Source organism: Tetrahymena thermophila (genome assembly GCF_000189635.1).
Source record: "Tetrahymena thermophila SB210 genomic scaffold scf_8254617, whole genome shotgun sequence".
NCBI lineage: Eukaryota > Ciliophora > Oligohymenophorea > Hymenostomatida > Tetrahymenidae > Tetrahymena > Tetrahymena thermophila.
In genome coordinates this window covers 527,513-543,553 of record NW_002476387.1, presented here as the reverse complement: position 1 = coordinate 543,553, position 16,041 = coordinate 527,513, and the positions used below count along the sequence as shown (strand labels likewise).

Genomic DNA, 16,041 nt, shown 5'->3' with positions numbered 1-16,041 from the left:
ATGATCATATCCAAGAGTAGATTTTTTAGGATATAAACTATGACCATCTGTGTATACATGAATTTTCAAGCTTTTATATCCAGGATTTGTTTCTATATTTACTCTAAAGAACTAATGAATGATCTATTCTTTTCTTTGAGTACCTATAGTTTTAAATCTGGAGTCTCTTTTATTATATAGTTATTAGATATACAATTTATTTCGGATCTTATTTTTTTTAAAATTAGAGAAACAGTGTGGTGATATATTTTTTATTTGATCTAATATTAACTATTTATTGTCAAAAAGTACATTTTCCATATAATTAAAAGCAGGGAAAATATTATAGAGTCAAAAATCTTTAGATTTGGAAAGATTAGAGAATGAATATTTAAAATTATTCAAAAAAATACACTTTTTCTTTGTAAATTATAACATGGAATAATGCATACATTAATTTCATGCTTTTAACAATAAAAACTAGATTTTTTACTTTAATTTTTTGTATAACAAACAAAACATTTTTTTAAAGATCCTTTTTATAATGAATATTCTTCACCAATCTCTCTACTTTGTGCTTTAGATAAACTTTATTCGATTGGTAATAGTTCTTATTATTTTTGATTATTTTATAACTCCTCAATTAGTGAGAAAATAAGCCTTTAATTATATTCTAGTAATATTATCCTCTCTTTAGTTTTTTCTATATAAATAATATAGCTATAAAATATTTTTATGAAAAGTAAATTATGTAATATTTTAAATTTCAATTTTTTGACCTTCTATTTTATATGTTATATGTTATATGAAATTATTTAATCCATCAAGTCCCGTCCACACCTTTGGCATATTTTTAATAATGAATTATACTTTAAGGGCAATCAACTTACTTAAATTGTTATAATTTCTTTGTTCTTACTATTTGACCAATTTCATTTGAGCCACAGTTAGAAAATATCTACTTATGATTCTATTTTTTTTACAAATAGTAATTATGAGTTTCTTCACAAAAACTATTATAATACTATTCATCACAATAAATAAAGAAAATGAACCAGTAGGTTCTTTAATTTTGTTCATTTTTTTATCAACTCCACTAGTCTACTTGAATTTATGGTGTATTATTCCTAATTTATTCTATCTGTTATATTTAGACCATGAGAAATCATTATCTTCTCCTAAATCATCTTCAGACTGAGAAGATTGGCTATTTTCTGATAAATGAGAATTAGAATCATTTGATTCTGTTATTAATTGATCCGGAATAAGATCTATCTTCATCGCTGCTATCATTCTCTTTCAAGTAGTATCTTTATTTCTTCATCTTTTTTATATAAATATTTGATAAAATATAGAATTATTTTCTAAAAAACTCGTTTAATTTTGCTAATAATAAATAAGTGAAATCTTATTAATTAAAGGGAATTATGAACCATCGAATATATGAATTTATAGAGCAGGAAAAAAATTATGTATGTATAATATTTTTGACTAATATATGATAACATCCCTTAAAAGTTTGGATCCCCAACTTAAGGGGTTAATTATCTTATTACCAACTCATTGGTTTATAGTAAGCTCTACACATCTCTACATCACAGAAAAATTCCTCTTCTTTCTTTAACAATCTCCACTCTTTTAACTACTCTAAAGTGTATTGATTCGAGTGAGAAATTAATTTTATTTCGTCAATTTCTTTTTATGCTGCCTCTGTTAATCTAATTCTTTCAGCTATTCCTTAAAAGGTCTTTTCTTTTATATTAAAACCTCTTCGTGAGTTTTTTATTGAAATTTATTTTCTTTTATTATTTAATAACTCAATTTCTGTGATTTGAGTGTATTTATTAAAATTTTTAGTATAATATTTTATTTTCTTTTATTATTCAATCCAAATACATTTTAAATTTTATTTCTTCTATTCTTCAAAACTTTTTACCTTCTAATTAAAAACCAATAAAAGAAATTAATATTTCATATAATTCTTGATAGGAAAATATATTATAATTAATATTTTAAAAATACCCCACACAAATATAATTTAGGTAATATATATGGGAATAATTTACTATATTTCTACCACTACCAAAATGTATTATTTTTAATTTGAGAACCATAAATCTTTTTAGAAAGCTAATACTAAATTAATAAGCTAAAGGAGCTGCCATTTATCCAATTTAAATCAATAAGCTACTTCATAAATCTTTTCAAACAAATAATATAACTTATGATGCTTTACTTTTTTCAATTATTTAATTAAAAGTAATTTTTATTTAAGTCTTTTATTCTATTTATAAAAAATAAAGATATTAAAAAAATGACTCATAAATAATTTAATTTTCAAAATTATTGTAATAGATGCTTTAGGTGATTTTTTTAAGTTTACATAAAAATAAATTAAAGAAGTGTTAAGAAATATTAATTCAAGATAATAAGATACTTTAAACATTTTATTTATTTTATTATCAATAAACTTGCCAAAATTATGATATTGTTTTAGATAAAGATAATCATAGAGCTAACAATAATATAGATTAAATTATTCATTCACAAAATTTTATAAAAAAAAATATCAAATAAAACATAATATAATATACTTTTATTAAAATATTTTTATTATTTATTCTCCATATCTTCATCATTTATTTATTATCATTAATTCATTTAAAAGACAAAGACAATTAAACTTTTAGATTTAAGAAAACTGTTCTTTATTTTCAATTATTGTTATTGATTGGTTTAATTTTGACTATTTATATAAATTTGTGCAAAATTAAAATTAAAATAATTTTTTTAAAAGAGTTTAAATTAAAAATAATATTTTAAATTAAGAAAAAAAACCTAAAATCAAAGTAAGAATACTGAAAATAAATAATTAATTAAATAACAAATTAAAAGATTATTATTGTTTTTTTATTCATTTTTACATTTAAAAATATCCCAATTCAAAACTAATAAACTATTTTTACCAAATATCAAGTGTCAAACTTAGGATTTTAGTGCAGTTTACTAAAGTAGAAGCTAAGTCTAATACACTTTTTTCACCAATGGAATATCCACTTTTTAAATATTTAAGAAAGTATAATAAGTTAATAAAAAGTAAAAAAGAAGAAAATATGAAATAATTAGGAATTAATTAATATGTAAAGAAATAGTTAAAAACAAAAAATCATTAGAGAATAAAAAGGTATTAATTATCATAGTACAAAAGTTAATAAATCAAATAAAAAGCTAATAAATGAATAAAAAAGTTAAAAGAGTTTTATTGTTTTAAATTCATTTTTATATTAAAAAATATCTCAATCCAAAAAAAATTGCTTTTACTTGAGATGAAGTGCTAAATGTTAGAGACGGATACACTTTGTTAAAGAATAACTTAAGCATGATACACCATTATGACTAATTTCATTATAACTTTTTAAAAATTTAAGAAAATATAATTATTTTGAAGGAAAAAGTGAAGAAATATTATTAAATCATAATTATTTTATTAATAATCTATAAATTATATGAAATTATAATAAATTAATTAATTAATAATATAAATAAAAGTTTTAAATTAAAAAGTGATTTAAATTTAGTGAAGAGTTAAGAATAATCAGAATAAAAATAAAAAGCTAATAAATAAATAAATTAAAAGTGTTTTATTATTTTAAATTCATTTTTATATTAAACTGTTTTTACTCAAGATTAAGTGTCAAACTTGATAGGTTAGTGCACTTTGCTAAATAAGAACCTAAGCCAGATACTGATTCATCACCAATTTTATTGTAGCTTTTTAAATATTAAAAAAAATAAAATTAATTATATAGAAGAAAAAAATGAACAAAATTATGAAATAATAAGAAACAAATAAAAAATGAGTTAAATTAAAAGAAAAAAGTAAAATTAGAAAAAAAAAGTAAATTAATCAACAAAAAAGCTTTGATTGTTTTAAGTTCATTTTATATTATTAAAAATCACAATCCAAAACAAATAAGCTGTGCTTACTCAAGAAAAAGTTACAAACTTGTGAGATTATAACACTTTGTTAAAGCAGAACCTAAACATAATACAGTTTTATCATCAATTTGATCACCACTTTTAAAAATTTGAAGAAAATATAATTAATTATTTAGAAAAAAATAATGAAGAAAATTATGATATATAGTCTGTAAAGTTGATTATTTCTTATACAACTTTTTCAAATACTTTGAGAATATGTAATAATATACTGTAAAATCTAGTTATCTCCGATTTCGGATATTCGGATTTCCTAAATCCGAAATGTAAAAAAAAGTATGTTTAAAATATAAATATTTATATTTTTTACATTTGTAAAAAGAATAAAATACAATAAGAGTTTTATTGTTTTAAATTCATTTTTATACTAAAAAATATCATAATCAAAAACATATAAACTCTTTTTACCCAATATTAAGTGTCAAATATGAGAGATTAGAGCACTATTCTAAAGCATAACCTAAACTTTAACCTATTGCACCAATTTAATTATACCTTTTTAAATGTTGAAAATAATGTAATTTAATTTGTTATTTACAAGGAAAAATTGAAGAAAAAATGCAAATAAATCAAGTAAAAAAATAAAAAGAAGTTAATTATTTTAAATTCATTTTTATATTAAATAATTTCACAATCCTTAACAAGTAAACTGTTTTTACTTAAGGCCAAGCTTCAAATTTGAGATATTAACGCATTTTGCTAAAGCAGAACATAAGGCCTATGCACCTATTGAACCAATTTCATTTTGACTATTTAATTAAAAAAAAATATTAGTTTGTTAGAAGGAAAAAATTAAATTATAAGAAATTAATCAATTTTTAAATTAAAGCTAAAAATAAAAAATTGAGTTAAATTAAGAGAGAGAAAAAAACAACCAAAATATAAAAGTAAATAAATCAAATAATAGGCTAATAAATAAAATTAAAAGAATTTTATCGTTTTAAATTCACTTTTATATTAAAAAATAAATTAATCCAAAACAAATAAAGTGTATTTACTCAAGATTAAGTGCCAAATTTTAAAGATTAGTGGAGTATGCTAAAGCAGAATGTAAGGCTAATGCACCAGCATCACCAATTTAATTGTTACTTTATTAAATTAGAAAAAAATATAATTAGTTAGCTGTTAAGAAAAGATTATAAAAAATATAAAATAATAGTTATAAAGAAAAAAACAGTTAAATATAAGGGGAAAAATAAAAATCAGAATAATAAATAAATAAAAAGATGATAAATTAATTAAAAGATTTTTATAATATTTTAAATTCATTTTTATATTAAATACATATTTCAATTAAAAGCATAAACTATTTTTACTCAAGGATAAGTGTAAAATTTTAGAGATTACTGAAGTTTGCTAAAGTAGAACTTAAGCTTGATAATCCATTTGGGCCAATATTATTGTAACTATTTAAATATTTAGAAAATATAATTAGTGGCAAGGTAAAAATGAAGAAAAAAATATGAAATCTTAAGAAGTAAATTAATAGTAAAAGCAAAAGTTGAAAATTAAAAAATTATTTAAATTAAGGGAAAAAAAAATTAATTTAAAAATTTTTTAAATAAATAAATTTAAGATTTTTACTCAAGAATAAGTGTCAAATTTAAGAGATTTGTGCAATCCAAAGTAGAACCTAAGCCTAAAACACCTACATTATCGATTTTATTCCAACTTTTAAAGATAAAGTAAATATAATTAGTTATTTTGAGGGATTAAATGAAGAAATATGATGAAATTAACAAATAAGTAAAATCAAAGTTTAAACTTTAAGTCAAATAAAATTAAGAGAAAAATAAGTAAAAGAAAAAAAAAAACATTGTTTTTAACTCACATTTTAAAAAAAATAGCTTATAAAATAAATTCTTTTTACCCTAGATTAAGTGTCAAATTTAAGAGATTAGTACACTTTGCTAAATTAGAACCTAAGCACGAGGCACCAGTGGTACCAATTTTATTCATACTTTTTATATTTGATGAAAATAAAATAAGTTTTTAAAAACTAAAAATGAAGAAAAACAGTGTAATGATAAAATATTATTAATAATCAAAATAAAAGTTGAATATTAAAAAATGAGTAAGAAAATAAAAAAGTATAATCACAATAAAAAAGTATCAGAATACAAAATAAATAAATTATTTTTACCAAAGGTGAAGTGATAAATTTGAGAGATTAGTTATCTTTGCTAAAGCAGAGCCTAAACCTGGTACACCATAATCATCAATTTCATTTTTACTTTTTAAGCACAGAAAAAAATACAATTATGTAACAATTAAGAAAAATATGAAATAATAAGAATAGTTTTTTATCTAATCAAAAGCTGAAAATTAAAAAAATGAGTTAAATTAATGAAGAAAAAAAAAAGCATTGTCAGAATAAAAAAGCAAACAAATGAGATTAAGATCTAAATAAAAAGATTTTTATTATTTTAAATTCATTTTTCAAAAATCAGAATCCAAGTAAGACTAATTAACTATTTTTACCCTAGATTAAGTGTTAAATTTGTGAGATTAGTACACTTTGCCAAATTAGAACATAAGCCTAATACTCCTTCATTATCAATTCGATTCCAGCTTTTTAAATATTGAAGAAATTAAAATAGTTGCTTAGTTAGAAAGAAAAAATGGTGAAAAAAATGAAATGAAATGCAATTAATCAATAAATAAATAATAAAACATAAGTTCAAAATTAAAAATTGAGTTAAATTAAGAGAGAAAAGTATAAACACAATAAAATTAAATAAATAATATAAAAGAATTTTATTATTTTTAACTCATTTTTATATTAAAAAATATCATAATCCAAAACAAATAAACTGTTTTACAAAAGATCAAGATCCAAATTTGAGAGATTAACACACTTTGCTAAAGCAGAACCTAAGCCTGAAGCATCAATTGTACCAATTTAACAGTTACTATTTAAAAATAGAAGAAAAAATAATAAATTTAAAGGTAAAATTAAGAAAAATAAAAATATAAAAAATAAATGTAATCAAAGTGAAAATTGAAAATTAAAAAATGAGTTATATTTAGGGGTAAAAAAATATAATCATCATAAAATAGAAAATAATTCAAAAAAAACATTAGATATATTATGAGTAGCGCAAACTTGGCCACTTAAAATTGTGCATAAATTAGTTGCAGTTGGAGCCATCTACAATCATTCTTTAAATATTAAGGTTAAGTTATATTTAGCCATTTTTAAAAGTTAAAAAAGTTATTAATTTATAGGATTTTTTTAAGAATTCCATTTAAAAAAATTATAAAATTATTACAAATTTTTCAAAAATTAACATGTGCGCTGTTTACAAAATTTAATCCACCGCATTTGTACGCATATTATATATAATTTTCTATGAAAATAAAATATAAAAAAAAACTAATTCATAATTATAAAAGTTGAAAATTAAAAAATAATATCAGAATATAAAAAAATTCAAATAAAAAGCTAATAAATAAATTAAAATATTTTTATTGTTTTAAATTTATATTTTGAAAAAAATATCACAACCAAAACAAATAAACTGTTTTTACTTGAGATTAAGTGTCAAATTTGAGAGATTAGTGCATTTTGTTAAAGTAGAACCTAATCTTAACACATCTTCATCATTAATACTACTTGAACTTTTAAAAATTAAAGAAAATATAATTAGAGAGTAAGATATAAAAAAAGAAAAAATATGAAGTTATAAGAAATAACCAAAAGTTGAAATTAAAAAATAGTTAAAATAATTAAAATGTAAATTATTCTAAGTAAAATTGAGGATAGATGAAAACATTTATTTATAAAACAATATTTTAAAAAATTAGATAAATAATGGTAAACAAAAAAAGATTAATTTACCGAAGATTAATATGGAGAGCTGTATGAGATTAAAGAGAAGAGTTTATTAACTTTTTTAAATAATAAAAATGATATAATATTCGTAATAAAATAAATTATCACATTTTCTAAATTGTCGAAATATTATTTAAATTGTATCATTTATCTTTTTTTTTTCAAGAAAATTGAATATTTATTTATTTATGCAAATTTAATTAATTATAAATATAATAAGAAATTTATTTAATTTTAACTAAAGTTTATTAGGATGAAAAGAGCTAATAAATTCTATTGATAAAATATCAATTAAAAATTTGCTTTCATGAAAAAGATAAAATAAAATGGTTAGATAATTGTAATATTTATTATTTAATTTTGGTAGTAAATCAAATTCTATACTTGTAAATATAATAGGTACCAAAAATTAGTATTGATCTAAAAAATTCAAATAATTAAATACTTAAATCTTTAAAAATATTTTTGGAATAAAATTTTAATCATTACACAGTCACACTGTGCTAGAATCCAATCTATCTATATATATGAAGAATTTAATAAATTTTTTAGTTCTGTATTTATATAATTTATAATATCAATAAAAGAAAATATCTTTTTCAAATTTAAATTAAAACTGATAAAAAATAAGGAGCTAAAAATAAAAATGATGTAAATACAAATAAAATAATTAAAAATTATTGCTAAATCCTGCTTGAAACAGTTTATAAAAACAAAATAATTTCAATTTTTATATGTAAATACTCGAATCAATAGAAAATGAATACCAAATTCAAAATTCTTGCATTCAAGATAGCTAAAAAAATTTTTACTTACATTTTGAAATTTAATTTTGAGAAACTAATAAAATTTGAGAGGGAAAAGCAAATTTTATTTAACAATACTAAATTTTATTGGTTAATGAAATCAATCAATTTATATGGAGAATTAAATATATTTTTTTTAATTGTTTCTAAAATATAAAATAAACTTTAAAAAGAATTAGTGTCTATATATTTATAATTTATTTATTGATTAGTGAATATTCAAACTAAGTTTATATTTTTCTACTATTGAAATATTTAATATCTTATAATAATTTTATTTAGCTCAAAGTTGATTTATCTATATAAGTAAAAGGAAATATATTTCTAATTAATTAAATAAATCTGATAAATAACAAAACACAATATAAAAAAATATAGAAATAAAAATTAATTAAAAAGACGAAAACTCAATCTACATTTATTTATTCACTAATTTAAATTAAACCTGATAAATTACTAGAGCGCTAAATAATATATAAAATATTAAACTAAACAAAATAAAGAGTGAAAATTATACTCTACCGTTTTAAAAAAATGAATTTTTTTATAATATTTCTTACATTTCCACATAAAATATAGGAAGTTCAATATTTAAATTTTTAATAACACTAAATAATTTATTTCATATTATTTCAAAATTAATCATAAAGTAAAATTTATCATATATTTTACAATTTAAATTATTATGAAGAATAACAAATTAATCAAGATACATAAAAATTTAATTAAATTTTTAATTATTTAATAATATTTTTAACAAATTAAAATAAAGATTTTAAAATATTTTTACGATTAAATATAATGTTATTTTTAATACAAGCAAAGAAAAACTAATTTATATGAGTATCTATTAAGAATAATTATAAAATTTATCTCAAATCATTGTCATCTTTTTTCTTTCATTTTTCCCTTTTTTAATTATAAATATTTTTAGAATGAATTTTAAATTAAAAAAACATAATAATTACTTCAACCATTGAGCTACTGAGTCATTGTAAAATATTTTTGATGCAGCCTTTTTGGATTTTGACCAAGTAATTGGAGGTCTTTTAATTATATCCCTTGTATAGAAATATTAAATTCCATTAAATATTAGTTAAAATAACCCTAAATCAAAACTAATTGCATATAAGTAAAGGAAAGACCAATTTCTATCCTGTGAGTAGTTAATTATTGATAGCTCAGGAAGGAAAAACCAAAATAACTTATACATAATTACAATGACAACCAAAGTAAAAAGTATTGCTGCTGCTCTAGGCAAGTTTTTAGAAATAAATCTGGAAAAGCTAGATAATATACATTAAATTATCTAAAGAAGAGTAACTAAACTAAAAACTACATAAAGCTGATTCTATTTAAATTATAAAAATTATTAATTAACTGAATATGAAATATTTTTTTGTTTTTACTGGCATTAGTCTTGATGTAAACCAAAGTATAAGCATTGTTTTTGCATAGAAAATTAATGCTCTAAGAGGTCTGATCAAATATTTATCATATCTGATTAGAATATTGAGTATCTAAAAGAAATTCTTTATTTTATGAAACATTATTAAATTAAATTATTTTAAACAATTAAATTTTATTTACTAAATAGAAAAAGAACAAATTTTTATTGCCACTTATTTCAAAACCTTCTTTTTCCTTTTTATTTTAAGGGATAATCATTGCAGTTTTAACAGTTCCTCCTATGGTAGGTTATCTCTACAATTTTCTGATTGAAGGTATATTTGTATTACTCTGGTAAAAACTAACAAACTAATTAGTTCCTAAAGTACCATTTTTCACTAATTTAGAGTCATTTTTACTAAAAGATTAGCTTTAAAGTTATATTGTATGAATTGAAGATTTATCATCATATAAAGTATGTTTGTTTTCGTCATTATTATATGGAGTATTTTGCTACGTAATTTAAGGTGAATTATTTTCTTAAGGGTTTAGTTCTTGCAATATTATTGTGTTAGGTCTTTTTCTTCTTTATGTTCTTTAGAAGTTATTTTTCATTGGAATATGAGAATTATTTGTTGTTATATTTAAGTTATCCCTCTATCTATTATCAGGAGAAGAAATTTCATTAAATGGTTAAGCATCTTCTCTATCTTCATATGCTTATTCTAATATATCTTCCTATTATTTACATTTGTAATCTCTGTAAAATCCAAAAAAGAAAGCAAAAGTTGAATAAATGCTTTGTCCAACAAAAATCCAATAAATTATTTTGGACTCTTAATAATAAACTTCAACTGTGTCCCAAACTAAACAGCTTTTATCAAGTTCTCCTAAAATTTTATAGATTAAAAATAAAAAATGTAACTTAAAATCAATTTTAAAAAACTAAATACCATTGCAAGTTTTACATCCATAGTAGCAATTCTTGCAAATGTTTATTATTTATTAAGAAGATGAAGGATCTTATGATTATGCAACTGCTGTACTTTCAAATGTTCCTGTTGGGCATTGCTAGAGACATTTGCTTTAATACAAGTAAAAATTATTTATACACGAAAAGCATGTGCTAGGATTTGTCTTGTCACAAGTAGCACAAGTTGGATCACATTACAAGCACTTTCCTTTTAAGTCTGATCCAAAATAACCAGTTGGGCAAATTTTAACACAAGTTCCATTGTACAAATACATACCAATAACACATTTTGTGCAGCTACTATTTGTTCCTCCGTTGCAAAGGAAGCAACTTGAGTGACATTACTTACACTAATTAGAAGTGGATTCACCATAATAGTTATCAGGACACTGTTCTAGACATACATATCCGAGTTGGTATCTTCCACTGTTGCATGAAAAGCATTAATTTTCAAGAGCACCTGTACAAGTTCCACAAGATTTATGGCATGGACTACATATATTAGGTTGAGTTACAGGGAAATAACCAGCCTTACATACAGTATAGCATTTTCCATCTAATAAATATGTACCATTAGGGCATTCTGAGCATTAATCAGATAAAGTTCCATAGCAATTGAGGCAAGATGGGTCACAAGAAATGCATTTGTGATTCGTCAAATCTGCAAAAAAAGATTAAGGACAATATGAAACACATGTTAAATTTATAGGATCTAAATATCTATATGAAAGAAGTTATTAATATTATGTTTATTTAATAGTTTGAAAAAAAAAGTGTAAATTTTTACAAAGTTTAATTAAAAAAATTATTTGTGAAAGAAATTCTCTTATTATCTATAAAATTTACCTATTTCCTGCACATGTTTAACAATTATCAGGAAGGGGACCATAACAAGTTTTGCATGTTGCATAGCAAATTTCGCATTAATTTGAATTATTATCCATGTAGTATCCATCAAGACAAGTAGGAACACAAAAATTATTATTTAAATATTTTCCTGATTTGCATGATAAACACATATTATTACCAGGACCAGCACAAGTTTTACATGTAGAATCACAAACTTTGCAGCTTAAACTCATTATATCATTATAATATCCATCTGGACACTTCAAAAAACAAGAACCACCATAAAAAAACCTACCTATTTAATAAATTTATCAATTAATTGCTAAATGTAACTCCAATTTTAATTTACCATTTTAACACGTCACACAAGCTGTAGATACGCTATCTGTGCATTGTGCACAAGTGTAATAACAATTGTTACAAATTTAATTTACATTATCTGGGTATGTTCCATCAGGGCACTTTAGCAAACACTGCCCACTGCTTAAATATCTTCCAACATCACATTTAGTGCAAGATGTACTGTTACCATCAGTGCATTATAGGCAAGTTGGGTGACAAGGTTTACAAACCAAATTAGATTTATCACCATAAAACTAATTAGGGCAAGTAGGCTTACACTAACCAAGATTATTTAAAAAATTAGGTGCAAAGCATTTTGTGCAGCTTGTACTGTCACCAGGAGCTTAGCAAGCATAGCAAGATGTATCACATTGCTTGCAAGTATAAGTATTTGTATCACCATAAGTACCAATAGCACATTAGCTAACACATGTTGAATTTTATAAAAATCCAGTATTTGCATCACAAGATGTGCATTAATTAGAATTAGGACCATTGCAATTCACACAAAGAACATTGCATGGATCACATGTATTTGTTACTGAGTTAGGGAAGAATCTGTTATTACAGGTAGTTAAACATTTATTACCGTTTTAAAGATAATAATTTGTAACACAAGTTACACAGTTTGTTGCAGTATTTACACATGTTTAACAAGGTGACTAGCAGGGAGTGCAAACTTAATTTGCAGTATTTCCAAAATATCCTGCCTAAAATAAATTTCAAATATTTATTAAATAAAATTTTTATAAAATAAATTTACTGCACATCCAGGGCCACAAGAATTTACAGTAAGAAACATTTTTGGAGGTTCACAAGTAAGGCATTCATTAGCACTAGGACCTTGACAGGTATAGCATTAAGCATTACAAGGAGAGCAAACATTCTTAGAGGCATCATTGTAAAATCCAGGTGGACAATTCAAAAGGCACTAATGCGTTGAAACTAAATAAAATCTACCAGATGAACAACTTGTGCATTGACTACTTGAAGGTCCAGAACAATTAAAGCAAGTGGAATCACATGGTAAACACTTAGTTGTTCCAGGATAAAATTAGTTTCCACAATCTACAACACATTAATTTGATTTAAATAAACGAGGAGGAGTTGAACAAGTAACACATTTCAGAGGCCCAGAGTCACTACATGTCAAACATGTATTATCACAATCAGCACAAACTAGTAAAGGTAATTTGGTTTTGTCTTAATATGAACCATCTGGACATTTATTTGCATAGCATTAAGCTCTGTATAAGTAAAATCCAGGATCACATTAAATACAGCCATCATAATCAGTGCATTTTGTACAGTTGTCAACACACTAGAATAAGTTTAAAATAAAAATTGATAAAATATTTTATTTATGTTTAATTATTGTGAATAATTTTTTTCAAATATAATAGAAGTTATGATAAATTAAAGCTAAAATAAATATTTTAAATAATAAAGAGAAAAATTATTATGATAAATTATTAATCGGCTATTTTACTTTCATTAAATCAAAGATTTACCCTAACGAGAAAATTACAAAATTTTAGATAAAAAAATTACTAAAAGAATTTTTTTACACTTAAAATTTGAAAAAAGTTTTCTGTATTTTGATTAATTTTTTTAAACATTTTAAAATTAAATATAAAGAAAGAAAATAATTAAGATTTAGAAGAAAAAAAATTTATAATTAATATTCTAATTATTTGAAATATCACAAATCATGATATTATTAATGTTGGTGATATTTCAAATGCAGGAAAAATTATATCTTGTATTTAATATAATAAATAATACCTTTGCTACTATAATAGTTAGCTCTCTAAATGCATACCCTTCATACCAAGCAGGGTCTCCAAAATTATTGGTTATTGTTAGTTTCAAAAATCCATCTTATACAGTTTAAGTGGTATTAGCGGTCAACCATCCCATACTTTCACCTTAATCTAATCTACCACAACCTAAATCTGTACCTCCATTTATTAAAAAAGCTTCCTCTTAATCATTTAAGTTAATACTCAATTTTTCTGGTACACCTCCATTAAATTCATAATTCTCGACTTAAACGTATTTCATTTTTACTAAAACAGAACTATGTTTCCATGGTATAGGCCATTAGTTACTTATTTACACATTCTTTCCATAAATTCCAAATCCTGCATAAACTCTAATCCCATAACAATCAGTGTATAATGCCATTTCTGAATCAGGTACAATTCCACTTGGATCAAAATAGTTAGCAGTAAATCCATAATTTTCAAATGAAATGGATGAGAAGTCTGGTTCAAAGAAACCTTTGAACAAATAGTATCCATCTTTTAAATAAAATATCATTTTTAACTAAAATTAAATAAATAAATAAAAATAATTATTTACTCCAATAATTTTAAAGCATATCAATACATACACCATTTATGTTGTCAGTAAATGAAGGGCACTAAGCGATGCAATTCCCATTAAATAATCTATTGCTACCTGAGCATTTAGTGCATTATCTAGGTCCACTTGCGCTACAAGCAGAGCAATTTATTTAACAAGGATCGTCAACACATGTATTTCCACTAGCCATTTAAGGTGGAGCACAACTTGATACGCAACTTCCATTTTACATTAGCTATGATCCAGGACATGTGCAAGTTCCAGCAGATAATGTTTGGCCAGATGCACAGCCAGTGCAATTGTTTTAATCTGGTCCATTACATGACTTGCAAAAAGGATGACAAGTATCTAAGTATAATTATAAATCTGTAATACCAAGCTTACTACCAGAACCGAGGTTATGATTTATAGTAACTGTTAAGGAGGAAGAAGAATGAAGTCTTTTATATTAAACTAAATAAAAAAGAAAAGTTAATTTACTTATCCAATATTTAATAAATAGAAATTTAAAAATTTTTATAAATCAAATTTGTTTAATTTCTATCTAAATTAAGCTTGCTTAATTATTAATATCACCTACTATCTTATTAATAAATACGTATGTTAAAATATGGCAAGCAAATAAAAAATTTATTAATGTATAACCTCTTTCATATGTATCTTTGGTTGATTAATTTCCACAAATAGTCAAAGCTGACCCAGGAGAATAAAAATTATATGACGCTAAGGTTTGTCCATCAACTTAGAAAGATACAGGTCCATAAGGACTATCAACTACTAAAAAATCAATTCTAATTTCAAATCTATAATGATTTGGAAGATTAGTGTATGTCTTTGACGAAGATTTCTAACTACTACTTAGCATATATACCATTTTATTTGCTTCTATAAGTTATCCTTGGCATTGTTCTTTATTTGTATATGTCCAGCCAACTACAGGATCTCCACTATTCAAAAATTCTCTAGCAATTAGTAGATTTTCTGATAAAATAATATTTAAAAGGTTATTATTATTTTATTTAAATTTAAAATAATTACTTGAATAAACATATATGAACTATTACAGGATCCAAATAAGAGTTAGATGAAAAAAGTATTTCATTTTTAACCTTTACTTGATATTATTTCAATTGCCTTTTTAGATATTCGCTATTTTGTGATTTATTAAATTTTCTACTTTGTTTGTTTGTTTGTTATTATTATGAAGTTATTAATCAGTAATCTACACTAATTTTTTTTAGTTATTATAAATACTTTACAATATTTCTTATATTATAAAATCAATTATTATTTATAACTAGTAATTTAATTTAGAAGTTTGAAATTGAGATATCAATACTTTTTAAAAGTTTTGATTGCAGCCATATATTCATTATATATTAAGTTTTTTAAAAAGCGTTAAGTATAATATATTAAATTTTTATAAAGTCTCTTAATATTTCGAAATTTATTACATCATTTAGATTTGCTCAATAAATAACCACAATTTCCCTTATTTAAAA

General features: G+C 22.3%; 4 protein-coding genes across 4 annotated transcripts; all 4 read right to left on the bottom strand. All coding sequences in view use genetic code 6, as the record gives it.

Annotated features, from left to right (window-relative positions):
- Positions 1-380: 380 nt before the first annotated feature.
- TTHERM_000194629 (transmembrane protein, putative) lies at positions 381-803 on the bottom strand (the record flags this gene model as incomplete). The annotated part of the gene is made up of 1 exon (XM_012797907.1): positions 381-803. One exon carries the CDS (start codon positions 801-803, stop codon positions 381-383), a length of 423 nt encoding a protein of 140 aa, XP_012653361.1.
- A 108-nt stretch (positions 804-911) lies between these two features.
- On the bottom strand, positions 912-1,272 carry TTHERM_00194620 (hypothetical protein; the record flags this gene model as incomplete). The annotated part of the gene is made up of 2 exons (XM_001017215.2): positions 912-949; positions 1,005-1,272. 2 exons carry the CDS (start codon positions 1,270-1,272, stop codon positions 912-914), a joined length of 306 nt encoding a protein of 101 aa, XP_001017215.2.
- A 3,089-nt stretch (positions 1,273-4,361) lies between these two features.
- TTHERM_00194619 (hypothetical protein) lies at positions 4,362-7,313 on the bottom strand (the record flags this gene model as incomplete). Its single annotated transcript, XM_001471324.2, has 11 exons — positions 4,362-4,473; positions 4,638-4,727; positions 4,977-5,066; positions 5,295-5,384; positions 5,563-5,649; positions 5,849-5,938; positions 6,122-6,211; positions 6,460-6,549; positions 6,801-6,890; positions 7,058-7,140; positions 7,251-7,313. 11 exons carry the CDS (start codon positions 7,311-7,313, stop codon positions 4,362-4,364), a joined length of 975 nt encoding a protein of 324 aa, XP_001471374.2.
- Positions 7,314-9,493: 2,180 nt separating this feature from the next.
- On the bottom strand, positions 9,494-15,641 carry TTHERM_000194618 (hypothetical protein; the record flags this gene model as incomplete). The annotated part of the gene is made up of 12 exons (XM_012797906.1): positions 9,494-9,528; positions 9,577-9,970; positions 10,029-10,151; positions 10,210-10,898; positions 10,962-11,701; positions 11,828-12,125; positions 12,180-12,882; positions 12,936-13,493; positions 13,958-14,475; positions 14,537-14,992; positions 15,185-15,520; positions 15,578-15,641. 12 exons carry the CDS (start codon positions 15,639-15,641, stop codon positions 9,494-9,496), a joined length of 4,914 nt encoding a protein of 1,637 aa, XP_012653360.1.
- Positions 15,642-16,041: the final 400 nt, after the last annotated feature.